General features: G+C 45.4%; 1 protein-coding gene across 1 annotated transcript in view; it reads right to left on the reverse strand.

The window, feature by feature from the left end:
* MAN2A1 (mannosidase alpha class 2A member 1) overlaps positions 1 to 15,926 on the reverse strand; it is a 215,037-nt gene that overhangs the window by 161,924 nt on the left and 37,187 nt on the right. The window contains exon 2 of the mRNA XM_077462300.1: positions 12,888 to 13,148. Coding sequence (XP_077318426.1) covers positions 12,888 to 13,148 — 261 coding nt within the window. The remainder of the gene's footprint in view (positions 1 to 12,887; positions 13,149 to 15,926) is intronic.

The following is a 15,926-nucleotide window of genomic DNA, read 5'->3' on the forward strand; positions in this document are numbered from 1 at the left end:
TACCCAAAGCTCACAGCTAAAAGCACAAAAAATGCTTAGAAAACAAACTAGACTATTCTGAAATTATCTACAATCGTATTGAACATATAAACAAAGAGCTGAAATATTCAAACTGGAAGAGACACCCTTCAAGCCTGACAGAGCTGAAGTAGTTTGTTCAAGTGGAGTGGGCTAAACCACCTATTGGCAGGTGCAAGAGGCTCATTTCAGAGCTACAGATAATACTTGTTGGCAGTGACTGCCTCAAAAGGTTGTGCAAACAAATATTAGGTTAAAAGGACCCATTATTTTAGTACATGCCATTTTCATTTGTTTTAAATAATTCTGAATCCAAGCATACTGATAGATCATGTTAAAAACCAGCCCACTGAAAAATCACAAGCTGTCCATTTGAACAATGGAAACTCGATCTTGCTTTCTTTTTCTTGCAGTCAATAGCAACAAAGTCTAAAATATTTGCTTTGGGAACTGAGTGAAAGAGAATGAATACACAGTGCAGAACTAGAAACTGCAAAAGGGGAAAAAAAAAAAAATACAGCTAAAATTTTTGTGAAGTTAGCACAATGCTTGATAGGTTTAGGAAATAACTACACCCACTCTTCTGACCTTAATATAAGGACACAAAAAGTGGCCAGTAAAAAATTCTGATGGCAACTATATGAAAAGTATAGCAACCCCAAAACCAGATTCCTTTCGACTCTGTTCAACAGCAATTTGCACTTCAGAGGCAAAAAAATATTTCTACTAAATTACTGAATAATATCAGTGTGTGTGTGTGTGTGTGTGTGTGTGTGTGTGTGTGTGTGTGTGTGTGTGTGTGTGTGTGTAACGTAAACAATACATTTAGGGCCCATTCACACAGGGGCAACACGACTTGTAGGCGACTTGAGTCAGGCAACTTGGACACGACTTGAGTTAAGATCACAGCGCGACTTGGGACGACTTCAAAACAACTTGTGATGACTTCAAGCGCGACTTGGGACGACTTACAAGTCGCCCCAGGCCAGGCGACTTTTGCCGAGGCCAAGCAGAGAATGAGCTCAAGGGGGAACTCCACGGCAAATTTCTGAAAAAAATTTGGCGTGGGTTCCCCCTCCGAGAGCATACCAGGCCCTTAGGTCTGGTATGGATTCCAAGGGGAACCGCCTACGCCGAAAAAACGGCGTGGGGGTCCCCCCCAGATCCACACCAGACCCTTATCCGAGCACGCTACCCGGCCGGCCAGGAAAGGGGGTGGGGACGAGCGGGCGCCCCCCCCCCTCCTGAGCCGTACCAGGCCGCGTGCCCTCAACATGGGGGGGTGCCTTGGGGGAGGGGGGGGGGGGCGTGCGGCCCCCCCACCCCAAAGCACCTTGTCCCCATGTCGATGAGGACAAGGGCCTCTTCCCGACAACCCTGGCCGTTGGTTGTCGGGGTCTGCGGGCGGGGGGCTTATCGGAATCCGGGAGCCCCCTTTAATAAGGGGGCCCCCGGATACCGGCCCCCCACCCTATGTGAATGAGTATGGGGTACAATGTACCCCTACCCATTCACCTGTGAAAAAAAGTACAAAAAAAAACACAACACAGGGAAAAAATATTTTATTGCACAGCTCCGGGGGTCTTCCGTCTTCGGGGGTCTTCTCGCCGGACTCCTCCGCTATCTTCTTGTAGCTCTTTTGCTAGCGGAGGAGTCCGGCTTTCTTCCTCCCCGCCGCCGGCCTCTTCTCCCGACTTCGGGGGTCTTGTCCCCCTCTTCGGTTCTTCTGCCGGGCCACCGTGCCTTCTTATAGCTCTTTTGCAGGCGGTGGCAGACGGAAGACCCCCCGGAGCTGTGCAATAAAATATTTTTTCCCTGTGTTGTGTTTTTTTTTGTACTTTTTTTCACAGGTGAATGGGTAGGGGTACATTGTACCCCATACTCATTCACATAGGGTGGGGGGCCGGTATCCGGGGGCCCCCTTATTAAAGGGGGCTCCCGGATTCCGATAAGCCCCCCCGCCCGCAGACCCCGACAACCAACGGCCAGGGTTGTCGGGAAGAGGCCATTGTCCTCATCGACATGGGGACAAGGTGCTTTGGGGTGGGGGGGGCCGCACGCCCCCCCCCTCCCCCAAGGCACCCCCCCATGTTGAGGGCACGCGGCCTGGTACGGCTCAGGAGGGGGGCCCGGCCCGCTCGTCCCCACCCCCTTTCCTGGCCGGCCGGGTAGCGTGCTCAGATAAGGGTCTGGTGTGGATCTGGGGGGGACCCCCACGCCGTTTTTTCGGCGTAGGGGGTTCCCCTTGGAATCGATACCAGACCTAAGGGCCTGGTATGCTCTCGGAGGGGGAACCCACGCCAAATTTTTTTCAGAAATTTGCCGTGGAGTTCCCTCTTGAGAGCTGATAATTCTGTCAAAGTCGCCTCTGTATAGACGGAGATCCGACTTGGAGGCGATCTCCATTGAAATCAATGGGTACCGGTCGCCTACAAGTCGGATAGAAGTAGTACAGGAACCTTTTCTGAAGTCGGAGCGACTTCAGTAGTGTGCATTAAGACGGCTCTCATTCACTTACATTGCTTTTTAAATGTTGTCCGACCTGAGGCGACTAGGGGCGACCTGAAGTCGGATCAGGAGTTGCCCCTGTGTGAATGGACTCTTAGGCTAGGTTCACACATGTCCGATGCAAATTCTACCCTCAGTTTTCAATGCAGATTTCCAAGCAGCTGTTCAGAGGTTCATCTGTGATTTAGATGTGGATCAGATGCAAAATCTTGGAGCCGGAGACATCGGCGTCTTTAACATTATCTGGCTAAGAAGCAGGTGGGGAAGCCGGCCGCTGCATTCTTAAACGACTCATTGGCCGTCAGCGGAGCTCCCCGCGTACTACCAGGTCATGTTGCCAGGTGGCTCTGCCCCTTAGCCATTTAACAACTGTCAGATGGTGGGAGCCTTCAGCGTGAGCAGAGTTTTCTCTCCTTCCTTTTTGCAGGTCGGTGGGCGTTGTGATCGACAATGGATCTACACCAGGGGGCATTATCTTCGTTTTTATTTCTTTGGTGAATGTACCCCACAATGTACCCTTGGCTGGGTTCAGGGTTCTTCCAGATTCCATGAAACCCCCCCTGCCCGCAGACCCCTACAACCAACGGCTAAGGTTGTGGGGGAAGAGCCCCTAATGCCCCATACACACCATCAGATTTTCTGTTGATTTTTGTCTTCAGATTTACCAAAACTATGTAGTGCAAGGGCCTGCCTGATTGCATACACATTGAAACTCCTTTGACCTCATATTATATGGTTTTGGTAAATCTGAAGGAAAAAAATCTGTAGAAAATGTGATAGTGTGTATGGGGCTTAAGGGTCTGGTATGAAACTGGGGGGACTCCCCACCATGTTTTTTTATTTTTGGATCTAATTTGTGTTCAAAACCGATCAGATGTGCAATTCAGATACAGATTCAGATACAGTCTCATAGAAGGCAATGAGCCTGGAATTTACAAAAGTGATCAGAAAACTCACAGGACTCTAAATCTGCAGCAAATTCACACTGATGCTGCACCGCATATATGTGAACTGGCTCCATAGAAAGCTAGTTTGATTCACATCTCATGCGGTTCAAAATGCATCCAATTTGCATATGTGAACGGAGCCTCAACTTATATAAAGCCAATTTATGTCAATATTTATTCCTACAGAATGGAGCTGCACGATTCTGGCCAAAATAAGAATCGCGTTTTTTGCGCTTAGAATAAAGATCACGATTCTTGTGGTGTTGCATCTTTCACATTGTATGAAAATTTTGCACCAACTTTACAGTTTATAGTTTTTTTTTTATTAACCGGTTCCTGACCGGCACATGCCGATATGCGTCAGCAGAATGGCACGGGCAGGCATACTGGCGTACAGGTACGTCCAATCTTTAATGCCGCCCTGCCATCGCGAGCACGCCGCCGGTGGCACGCACGCGTGCTGGTCGGGACCCCTGCGAGTCCGGTCACGGGGTCCCGCGGACTATCGCCGCGGGCATACCCGCGATGTGTTTTTTTCAAAATTGTCGCTCTATTTTTGTTTATACTGCAAAAAATAAAAACCGCAGGGGTGATCAAATACCACCAAAAGAAAGCCATTTGTGGGAAAGAAAGGACGCCAATTTTGTTTGGGATCCACGTCGCATGATCGCGCAATTGTCAGCTAAAGCAACGCAGTGGTCTGGTCTTTGACCAGCAAAATAGTCAGAGGCTGAAGTGGTTAAACTGTATTTTTTCCCCAAAAAATTGCATTGGAAAGACAGCTGCGCAAATACAGTTTGACATAAAATAGTGCAACCACCTCCATTGTATTCTATAGGGCTCTGCAAAAAAAAAAAAAAATGATTCTAACTTGAAACCAACAAGTGTCAGAAAAAGGTTTAGTCTTTAAGCGGTTAAACTTTCATCATTAAGACCCCTTTCAGGCATTTTAGCGCTAAAAATAGCACCTCTCATGCCTCCTCGGTGTGAAAGCTTGAGTGTTTCCACACTGGGGAGATCTGCTTGCAGGATGGGGGGAAAAAAAAAAAAGTCCTGCAAGCATCTTTAGGGCGGTGTGGGGGTGATGTATACACTGCTCCCAAAACACCCTGCCCATTGAAAGGAATGGACAGCGCGGCACCACGGGCACTTTTAACCCTTTCCTCAGCCACCAGCAGGGGTTATAAAAGAGCCCTGCTAGCGGCCGAAAATCGCTGCTATAACAGCGGTAAAGTGCCGCTCGTTTATCGGTGCTTTACAGCTAACGCCAGCACTGCCCCAGTGGAAAAGGGGTCTTACAGACCGAAGTTCATTCCTTTAATCTAGAGAACAAACATTACAAATGTTTATAGTTAGCTTAGCAACTGAAAAATGCTGATACTTGGCAGACTGCCTGTTTTTTATTTTTTTTGTTTTTTTTTTGACAGCCATTGGCCTGAGCAGAGAATTCTCTGCATAAAGAATCTTAAAAATACTTTAAAGAGGAGCTGCACCTAAAAAAAAAATATTAAAAGCCAGCAGCTACTAATATTGCAGCTGCTGACTTTTAATAAAATCACACTTACCTGTCCCAGGTTCCAGCGATGTCGGCGGCAGATGACGAGCGATCGCTCGTCTCGCTGCTGCCACCGCCGCCATCCTCTGTCAGGGAATCGGGAAGTGAATCATGACGGCTTCACTGCCCGGTTCCCTACTGCGCATGCGCGAGTCGCGCTGCGCGTCTCTTATGGTCCCCCGCTGTGTCTCTGGGAACTGTGTGTTTCCCAGAACACAACGGGGGGGGGCGGAGCGTCTGCGGGGGTCTGCGGCGGTCTGGCCGGAAGTGGGTGCAGTTACCTGGATTATCCAGGTAACTGCACCCCCCTCCCCCCTGAAAGGTGCCGATTGTGGCACCGGAGGGGGGGAGGGATAAGATTAGCGGAACTTCCCCTTTAGGGTGAAGAACCGCTTTAAGATCAGGAGGGGGAAATATAGCGATCTCGGTTCTTAGCAATTAATCGTGCACCTTTACTATAGGCACAGCCAGCATCCTTTAACGCAACTACTGCAGTGCTGGGCTTTGGATTTCTAACCATAAAGCTTCCCCAAAATGTGTACCTTTTTAGCCAGAAGTATAACCACTAGGCAGAAAGTAATTTAACAACTTCAATACAGGGCACTTAACCACTTGCTTACTGATCACTTAAACACCCTTCCTGCCCAGACCAATTTTCAGCTTTCGGTGCTCTCACACTTTGAATGACAATTACTCAGTCATGCAACACTGTACCCAAATGAATTTTGTGTCCTTTTTTTCCCACAAATAGCGCTTTCTTTTGGTGGTATTTGATCACCTCTGGGGTTTTTATTTTTTGCACTATAAATGAAAAAAGACCGAAAATTTTGAAAAAAAAAAAAACGCATATTTCTTCGTTTCTGTGACAAAATTATGCAAATTATTAATTTTTCTTCATAAATTTTGGCTACAATTTATACTGCTAAATATCTTTGGTAAAAATAACCCAAATTAGTGGATATTATTTGGTCTTTGTGAAAGTTAGAGAGTCTACAAGCTGTGGGGCGAATCACACAAAATTGATCACATCTGATGTACTAGTGGACTATCTCGCTTCTTGTGACCCGAACAATTCAGGAAAGTACAAGTACCCCCCAAATGACCCCTTTTTGGAAAGTAGACATTCCAAGGTATTTAGTAAGAGGCATGGTGAGCTTTTTGATGTTGTCATTTTTTCCCACAATTCTTTGCAAAAGATTTTTAATTTTTTTCCACAAAATTGTCATTGTAATAGGTTATTTCTCTCACATGGCATGTGTATACCACAAATGACACCCCCAAAAAAATTCTGCTACTCCTCCTGAGTATTACAATACCACATGTGTGGGACTTTTTCACGGCCTGGCCACATAGAGAGGCCCAACATGCAGGGAGCGCCATCAGGTGTTCTAGGAGCATAAATTACACATCTAACTTGTTGACTACTTATTGCACTTTTGAAGGCCCTGGAGCACCAGGACAATGACACGTGGCACCGATGACAGATGGCACTAATACGTGGCACCGATGACAGATGGCACTAATACGTGGCACCGATGATAGATGGCACTAATGATAGATGGCACCGATAATTGGCACCGACAGATGGCACTATGTGGCACTGATGACAGATGGCACTAACAGGTGGCACTGATGACAGATGGCACTAACAGGTGGCACATGGCACTAACAGGCGGCACTGGGGACAGATGGCACTAACAGGCGGCACTGGGGACAGATGGCACTAACAGGCGGCACTGGGGACAGATGGCACTAACAGGCGGCACTGGGGACAGATGGCACTAACAGGCGGCACTGGGGGCAGGTAGCACTGGGGCGGGTGGCATTTTTTTTTTCCCCCACTTACGGCCGCTGCAGCCGTTCATCTCTCCCCTCTCACGCGCTGTCTGTGTGAGGAGGGAGAGCGGCGCTGAGAGATGATCTCATATTTTTACATATGAGATCATCTCACATTGGACACGCCGATCGCGCTGTAAATGGCCGCTGTGATTGCCCGTTTTACAGCGATCTGTGTTTGCCTGTCTCCAGGGGACACGGCAAACACAGAACTTCCCCGATGCGCACCCTTACTCATTCACAAAAAAATAAAAAATAAATAAATAAATAAAAAGGCAAAAATAAAAACAAATTACACATGTTTTAAAGTAATTAAGGCAGCTCTGTCATCTCTTCTGATCTCTTCTCCCCTCTCCAACTCTTCTGCCTCCTCCGCTGACATCTTCTGCCTCTGCTAGTTCTTCTCCCATCCCTGGTTCTTCTCCCTCTTTCAGCTGTCTTCTGCCTCTGCTGGGTCTTCTCTGCTATCGCCTCACTCTTTTGCTGGTTCTTCTTCGCTGTCTTCTCCCTCTGTTATTCTTCCGATGTTGGTATGCTCTCTCCTGCTCTGATGCTGGGTGCGCAGTGTGCCACTATTTATATTGGCATGGGATCACCACCCCATCATGCCCCAGGTGGTGACATCATAAGGGGTGGGGCCCCCAGATGACCTCACCCAGTGACCCCGCCCCATGTCAATACAAGTAGTGGAACGCAGTTTTTTTCAGCGTGAGGGTTCCCCTGAGAATTCATATCAGACCGAAAGGAACCCATGCCTTTTTTTATTTTTATTTGGCGTGGCGTTCCCCCTAAAAATTCATACCAGACACAGTGCCTGATATTGTCGGGGATCAAAGTCAGATCCCTGTTCACTGAAGTCAGATGAAGTCGCAGGACAAAGTCGGATCCAAAGTGGTACAACTGTCATGTTGTACCAGTGTGAACCCAGCCTCAAGGATGATCAATGGAAACTGGATGCACATGAGCTCAATTTTGAGTGTCATGGCAAAGAAAGAATACTTATGCGGGCGGAAAAATAGCCACCCTAGAGGACAAGGTTGACTACCTTGAGAACCGCCTCAGAAGAAACAACCTGAGGCTGGTTGGTCTCCCTGAGGGGGTGGAGGTGTCTGACTCAGTTGCCTTTTTGGAGAGCTGGCTGGAGCAGGAGTTCAGCCGTGATCTCCTGTCCCCTTGCTTCGTGATTGATCAGGCGCATCGGGTCCTGGGCAGACCTCTCCCCGCAGGCAATCCTCCACGCATGATGGTCATAAGAGTGCTGAACTACAGAGACTATCTTGCGTGCAGCCAGAATGAAAGGAAGCTTGAAGATTAACAACGCTGAAGTGTCACTATACCCAGATTATTCGGTGGCCGTCCTCAAAGAGCACAATTCCAGTCTATTAAGCAAAAATTGCGGCAACACTGTTCAGTACTATGTTATTCCCAGCTACTCCACGCGTTGTCCACCAGGAGAAAGTTTGTTTCTTTCAGTCACCCAAGAATGTCATGGCGTGGTGGGAATCTCTGCCACAACCCCTCCATGAACCTGCCTGACGGATGCACCCCATGTTCTTTGCCTACAAGAGACCCACCTTATGGGCTTGAAAATCATGCACTTTATAAGTACTGAGTAGCTTAAAATTTTCACTCCACATACTCCAACTACGCCCACGGGGTGGCCATTTTGATCCATAAAGGGACTCCGGAGTGTCACCAGGTGATCTCGGACCCTAAGGGCCAGTATCTGGTGTTACATGTTACTATGCAGAAAACGCCTATTATTTTGGTCACAATATCTGTTCCCCCGCCAGTCCCAGTCACAGCCACAGTGTTTTCAGACCTGAGCGCTAAACTATCACTTTTACCTGTTTGTCCTACGTTTATTATTGGGGATTTCAATTCAGTATTGCAGCTCACCATGGATAAATTTAAACCTAAAAAGTAACTGAGTCAAAACTGTTTAGTAAATGGTGTAAGGCATATGGATATGTAGATCTATAGCTTTGGAAGTTTCCTAATGAAAGCATTTTCTCCTGTCAATCAAGGACATATGGTTTTATTTCTAGGTTGGATTATGCACTTGCCACCAAAGACCTACTACCAGTTATCAGGGCAATTAAATATGTTCCACAGTGTCAGACCACTCACTTATACAGGTAACCGTCCTCTTAGGACACAAGACTTCGTTTCCGGTGTGGAGACTTAATCCCTTGTGGATATCCACGCCCGAGATACAAGAGGCTATCCCGGTGGACATGGTAAATTACTGGTCTTTCAACCTTGACAACATCCCCAGGCCCCAAATGGGATGCCTTTAAGGCAGTACTGCGCGGGTCATACATATCACGTATTAAGCACTAAAGACTAACCGGGAGGGCCCAACAAGCTGCACTTGAGTAAATCTTAGAGGAGGCAAGATCCAGACACACGCTAAAGCCATCGACTGTGACCCAAGGGGAACCAACACCCATAAGACATTACAACTACACCTAGTAGACATGACCAAAACGCAACAACTATACCAGACGGCAAAAATACATGAACATGGGGGGGAAAAAAAAAAAAATGGGAGATCGCTTGCCTTTTTTGCCCACACAGAATATCTAGACAGCTCAATTTCTGCTATACAATTAGTTTACGGCTCTACCACCACAGACCCCTTAGTTATTAATCAGGAATTCGCATCATATTACAGTAAATTGTATGACGATCCAGTGCCTCCCCCAGAGACCACCTTTAGGGGTTTCTTCTCCAATGGTTTTCCCCGTATTGGATGACACTCAGAAGCCTCTTAGAACAAGACATAACCATAGAGGAAGTGGAAGCAGCAATAGGTTCCCTACCATCCTCAAAGACCCCAGGCCTGGATGGTATCCCTTCAGCATGGTATCAGACATATACTGAATAGCTCCCAAACTTCTGCTCACTTATCGTGCATCCTTGGCCCAGGGAACTCTCCCTGATTCAATGAACGAAGCCTTAATTGTGGTCCTACCTAAACTGGGGAAAAACAAGCTGCTATGTGAATCCTACCGACCTATTTCACTCTTGATGCAAAAACCTTGGTCAAAATACTGGCTCTTCACCTGCAGAAGGTCATACTATCTTATACCACCAGATCAGGCTGGTTTTATGCCTGGGCGAAGCACGTTTGATAATATACGAAGGGCATACAACATAACCATAGGGCATACAAAGACAAAAGCAGTAATTTGGTTTTGTCATTCGATGTGTTAAAGGCATTTGACATGGTTCATTGCTCATTCTTGTGAGAGACTATGTCAAACATGGGTTTGGTCCGCAGTATACGAAATGGGTCTGCCTACTTTATGCAAACCCAAGAGCAAAGGTCCGAACCAATGACCAATGGTCTCTTCACCATTCTTATCGCAAAGAGGGACTAGGCAGGGGTGCCCCCTCTCTCCACTCCTGTTGGCTCTCGCCATTGAGCCATTGGCTCTGGCGGTGCGGCGGGCCTCAGGGCTAGGAGGCATCCGGTATGGGGCGCTGGAGGAGAAGATATCTTTATATGCAGATGATGCACTGATTTACTTAGACGCCAAGGCAAGCTCTTTTAGGGGTCTCTTGCAGGTGGTGGAGGAGTTTGGGGAAGTGTCTGGTCTGAGGGTCAAATGGGAGAAGTCCATAGCCTTTCCTACTGCCCCCCCCCCCCCCGTGCATATGATTTGAAAACCTCCAATCTCCAGACAACTTAATCCTTTAAATACCTGGGTATTCAGATCCATAACGAATTCCAGAAATGTGAAGACCTAAACATCACCCCCATAACTAAACAGATGGTGGACAAACTCCAAACATGGTCAATGCTCCCTCTCAATCTAATAGGACGCATTAATATTTTTAAAATGATCTTCCTCCCAAAATTTCTATATTGCTTTAGGGCCACCCCAGTTTATCTAGCCAAGAAGTTATTCCTGAAAATTGAATCCGCTTTGTCCTCATTTATATGGCAGAATACCCACCCACGGATAGCCAAGGCATCCTTACAATCCTCTAAATAAAAAGGAGGTCTTGCCCACCCAAATTTGTACAATTACTTTATTGCTTCCCAACTTACATATATTTATGAATGGCTGCACTCCGATCCCTAGACCCGTTCCTTTGCTCTTCTGTCATCTTTTCATGTACAGTTTGCTACAGCCAATGATGTGCTGCATAGGGCACTTAACTCCAAGTGTTCCAGGTTCTCCCCTGTGGATGTAGGTTTGCCGGCATGGAGAGCGGGGGGGAAAAAAATGCTCTCAGACACCACTCCCAGGAGGTCACCACAAACCCCGCTTTGGAATAATCTTAGTCTTCCTGAGCTCTATGGGCACCCAGACTCCCAATGGTGGACCCGGCTGCAAATTACACATTTCTCATATAATTAAGGGGAATGTATTTGAATCCTTTAAAAGTCTAAGGAGTAGTCATGCAATTGATCACAGGTTCTTTTACAAATATCTGCTACTCCGGCATGCCATCCGGGCTCAGTTTGGCTCCCTGACCATAGAGCTCAAGGAATCTCCAGTGGAGGATTTTTTGTCCTACCCAGATATTACTAAACTGGTCACAACATTCTATAGTCATCTCTCCAGGGCAGGGGTGGACCCATTTCACAATTCCTATACAACATGGCAAAGGTTGATACCCGAATTGACAGACGAGGGTTGGGAGGAGGCTACTGAAGTCTGTTTTCAGGATATTATAAGCACAGCAGATCAATATGATCAATTTAAGTTTATTCATTACCTGCACTATACCCCAGCTAGACTGGCACGTATGGGCTTGAGAGTTAATGCAACTTGTGCTAGATGTAACTTTGATAATGCTGCTTTATATATCATATGTTTTGGAGTTGTCCTGGACTCTTATTGGAAGGACCTGTTCAATTTCTTTGAAGACCGACTTTCCCTGCAGATACCCCAGACTCCAGAGGTGGAATTACTGGGCATCCTGAATGACTTAATTTACAAAGCATCTGCTCGGATTTTACTCCGTACCATCTTATTCTATGCACGCAAGGTGATTTTGTTGAACTGAAAAGAGAGTGACCCTCCAAAAACCCAATCTTTCTATGCCATTATTAATGGGGAACTTCCCAAATTTAAAAATTATATATAAAAATAGAGCCTGTTAAAAAATTCAATAAAGTGTGGCAACCATGGTTGGAGGTCTTCGGCTCCTTCTGAGGGACAGTCCTATCCTCGCAACTATCCTAGTTGGGGTTTCTGGGGGTTGGGCTGGGCCTAGTGGCTGCTGGTATAAGCTGTATGTACTAATAGGAAGTATAGATTACAAGGAAAACAGGTGCAATAAGAAATTGCATTGATGATGATTATTACGGTACTTTGACAAACAGTGGGACGGTGATGTGTATGAAGGTGGTGTGTGTGTGCTTGGTATGTTTGTCTAGCCTTTTGTTTAGTTTCTGTTGTTGCTCAGCTACTTTCTCTCCGAAGTACACTTTTGGTGGAGTCGAGTAGCATTCTTGCCCTGGCTGTCATGTTTATGGTAGAGGGGAGCTGTATGACAATGCTCAGGATGGTGGGATACGGTTAATCGTACCAACTTATACAGTACTCAGTATATAAGCATAAAGGATATATATTGCAGTCTGTATGTGTTACTATAAGTAACAATGTTATGTATACTGCTTAGCATTTAAGTTGTAATGTTGAAAACTAAAATAAACACCTTTAAAAAAAAAAAAAGGAAGAAGAATAAAGCTGTAATGTAACAAAAAGTGTTTTTGGCTGTGGACACAGCTCAGCATGGGCACCCTGACTGGTCTACGTCTATGCAGCCCCATACACAATATGTGATGCCCACGCTTTTCTTTCAAAAGATCAACTTTAGGGACAAGGTGTTTACTTGCTGCCTAATATATCCCAGTGCTGTCTTCACAATACTGTAGATGTAATAAATGCTGTTTATATTGTCCCTCTCAGCACTTGGACATTCTAACTTTTATACCTGTTCACAGTGGAGACAATTGTCCACTGCTTTCCTCCCACATATACACACATAAAATTACTTACCTGGACTTGAGATTTTTGGCTGCTAACTGCAGAAGCAAACTGACAGTCCTCCTTGTTGATCGGAAGCAATACAGGTGCAGAAGGCAACAGCCGAGAAAGGGATCCACGACTAAAGTTTATGGCTTCTGGGTTTTTCTGACCATCTTTTACAGACTCGCTCAGGTTAATTACAGAGTCTCTTATATTAGAAATTATCTCATTATTCTCTGCTAGGAGACGCTCCAAGTGATCAATTTTGTCTTGTAATATTGAGAGTTGACCCTGAAAGACAAGAAATTTAAAAAAACAATGTAAACTATTATGACCATAATATTTAAAGTTCACCTAGAACTTGCACTGCCATTAAAACTAGGAAAACATAAATAAATTAAAAATAGAAATCAGCAAGTGACTCAACTGCACAGAAAGTAATTAAATCTGCCACCACAAAAACAAAAATCCTTTTTTGCTAAAACGCCAGGAAGCTTCAAGCCTGGCAAGGTTAAAGTCACCTTGCTTCTGGCAATCTGTTTTTAAACATCCAAGTGAAAGTTTCCTCTGAGATCAATAGCCGCATGACATTTTAGGAGCAATGCTCACACATAAAAATGGTTCTGGTGCCTTTCTCACAATACCCTAACATGCAAGAACTCTAACAAGTCTGCTACACATTTCAGGACAAACTACAAATGTTTCACAATTTCTGCCCATAGATTGAGATAAAGATCGTGTAAACCTCCTTCACATTACTTTGTATGACTAAAGCTGGCAAACCTGCTTTTCTCCGATTAAATCAAGCTTTTTCCAGCAACTGTCTGTGCTCAACCGACTAAGCCTAGGTTCACATCGGAGAGATTTGGCATTTGATATGTCAAATCTCGTGCCAAATCGGCGGCAATGGCACTGTTCGATTCCCCAAAGTAGTTTTTGTACTACTTTTGGCGACTTTGGGGTGCGATTTCCATAGACATCTGTGCAGTAACCCGCACAGATGTCTCTGAAAACGCCCCCCAAAATCGGGAATGACATGTGGGAATGAAATCATGCAAGTTCTCTCATTCCCACTGTCAGTGTGAACCTGGGCTTAAAGTGGAACTTCACCCTCTCAGTCAACATGGACTAGTTTTAATTGTTATTGTGCTAGAATTAGTAAATAGATAGGAAAGTATATAAATGTACTTGTGTTCTCTTCAATTACTTCCTGGTTTCCATGCCTAGGCAAGTGTTATACATCCCAGGAGTCTTCAGGGGGGGGGGGTTGGAGTTTTTTTGGCTAAGAACACCCTTCTGCCTGCATGCCTGAGCTAAGGGCAGCTCGATTCCAGAAAGTAAATGCTACAGGAGTCGTCTGCCCTTACTCAAGATGGCCACAGCCACAAATGTTAGGGGTTTTTTTTTTTAAATATGATTTCTAAGCAATATATAGCATGAAGAAGACATGGATTAATAGGGGAGTTTGCTTTGAGTATTAAAAAAGAATGAATGTTTTTGGATTGTGGTGCTCAGAAGCAGTGTTAATCCGCTTTAATGTGATGACTACAGGCAGATCTGAGACAAATGGGACCACCAGATCCAACATAAGAAAAACTAGGGTCCCCCACAAACCTGCATTCAAATTTTAGGACTTTATGCACGGACATTTTAAAAGGGCAATTGTCAGCAGTGGTGTTTTGCAGTCGGAACTGGACCACAACCAGTTCACACAGTAGTTGGAAGATGGGGATCACTGTAAATGCATGTGTGCTAGTCTAACCTCTGCAGACCCCTATGTAAGGTGTGTTGCATGTTAGCACCCCAGAAATGAGACTGAGTGTATGGGATGTAATGGTATATTTACCAGTAACCTAGAGCCTAAAGAACTGCTGCTCAGTAACTTCAGTCAATGCCGTTGTTTAATTTGGTTCAGAACACCTCACTCAACACCTGATGTGTCCGTGTAATAAAAATGTATAAAATGAATGTGAAATTGACAAATCTAGGTTTGGTTACCAGCCATTAATATTCTCAAAATGGCTGCCCTCTGAATGAACCACCCTCTACTTGCCCTACACTCCTGGGGTACAACAGTCAGTTACAGAAACAGACCAGCCACCAGCCTGACACACAATGCAATATATGAACAGGGAAGATACTTTGCAGCAGCCTCTCAACCTTTTTACCCCAGGGAAACCCTTAAAAAAAAAAAAAAAAAAAAAAAAAAGGTTCGGGTCTCGGGGAACCCCTGATAAAATCCATTCATTGGGGGTCAGTGAAAACCATGCCCCTTACTTTGGTGGTCAGCAAGAAGAATGCAATTTTTTACAGTGGCGGTAAGAATGGACCCCTTACTGAGAGTCAAAGATCATTGGTGTCATACCACTGGCTTCTCAAAGTGGCAGTTGCTCAGAGCTATATAGGCACCAAACAGGAAATAAATCAGCCACAGCTCAAGGAACCCCTAGACACCTCTGAAGGAACCCCAGGGTTTCACGGAACCCTGGTTGAGAGTGGCTACTTTACAACATATTCTCTGTGCACATGGATTTCATTTAACTGAATCTCACCTAATCTGCATTATTTTTGTATTCCTTGTGCATTGCTATAGAGTCTCTCTTAAGAATTGTTTTCTGTACACGTGGAATGTACTTTTCAGTTTCTGTTGCATGGGTTTCTGCTCAGTCTATTTCTTATTCCTTATGATCAATGTTGTTCTCAATGTCTTATAGAATCTGTATGATTTTCGCTCAGCACCTTGTTCTTTTGTTTCATAAAATGCCTTGTTTTGTTATGCTCGTTGTGCACAGTTCATCCTTTGTGCATGGAAGCTGATATTTATTACTTCTTTTACTGTATGTATGCTAGGCAAAGGTCTCAGTATTTTAGGGATTCTGCACAGTACAAAGTCACTTTTTCAGTACACTGAATGCAATTCTCAGTATCTGTTCTCCTTGTACAGACTGTACACATGCACATTTAATTCCCCATCTGATCTGTCTGTGTGGATGCAGATCAGTACCATGTCTCGATCAGTACATTGGTCGTCAAGGCTGGTACTTACGGCCGGGGGGGACAGAACACATT

The sequence above is a fragment of the Lithobates pipiens genome, unplaced genomic scaffold (assembly GCF_037356315.1).
Source record: "Lithobates pipiens isolate NorthernLeopardFrog02 unplaced genomic scaffold, aLitPip1_a1.2 Scaffold_3, whole genome shotgun sequence".
Taxonomy (NCBI): Eukaryota; Metazoa; Chordata; class Amphibia; order Anura; family Ranidae; genus Lithobates; species Lithobates pipiens.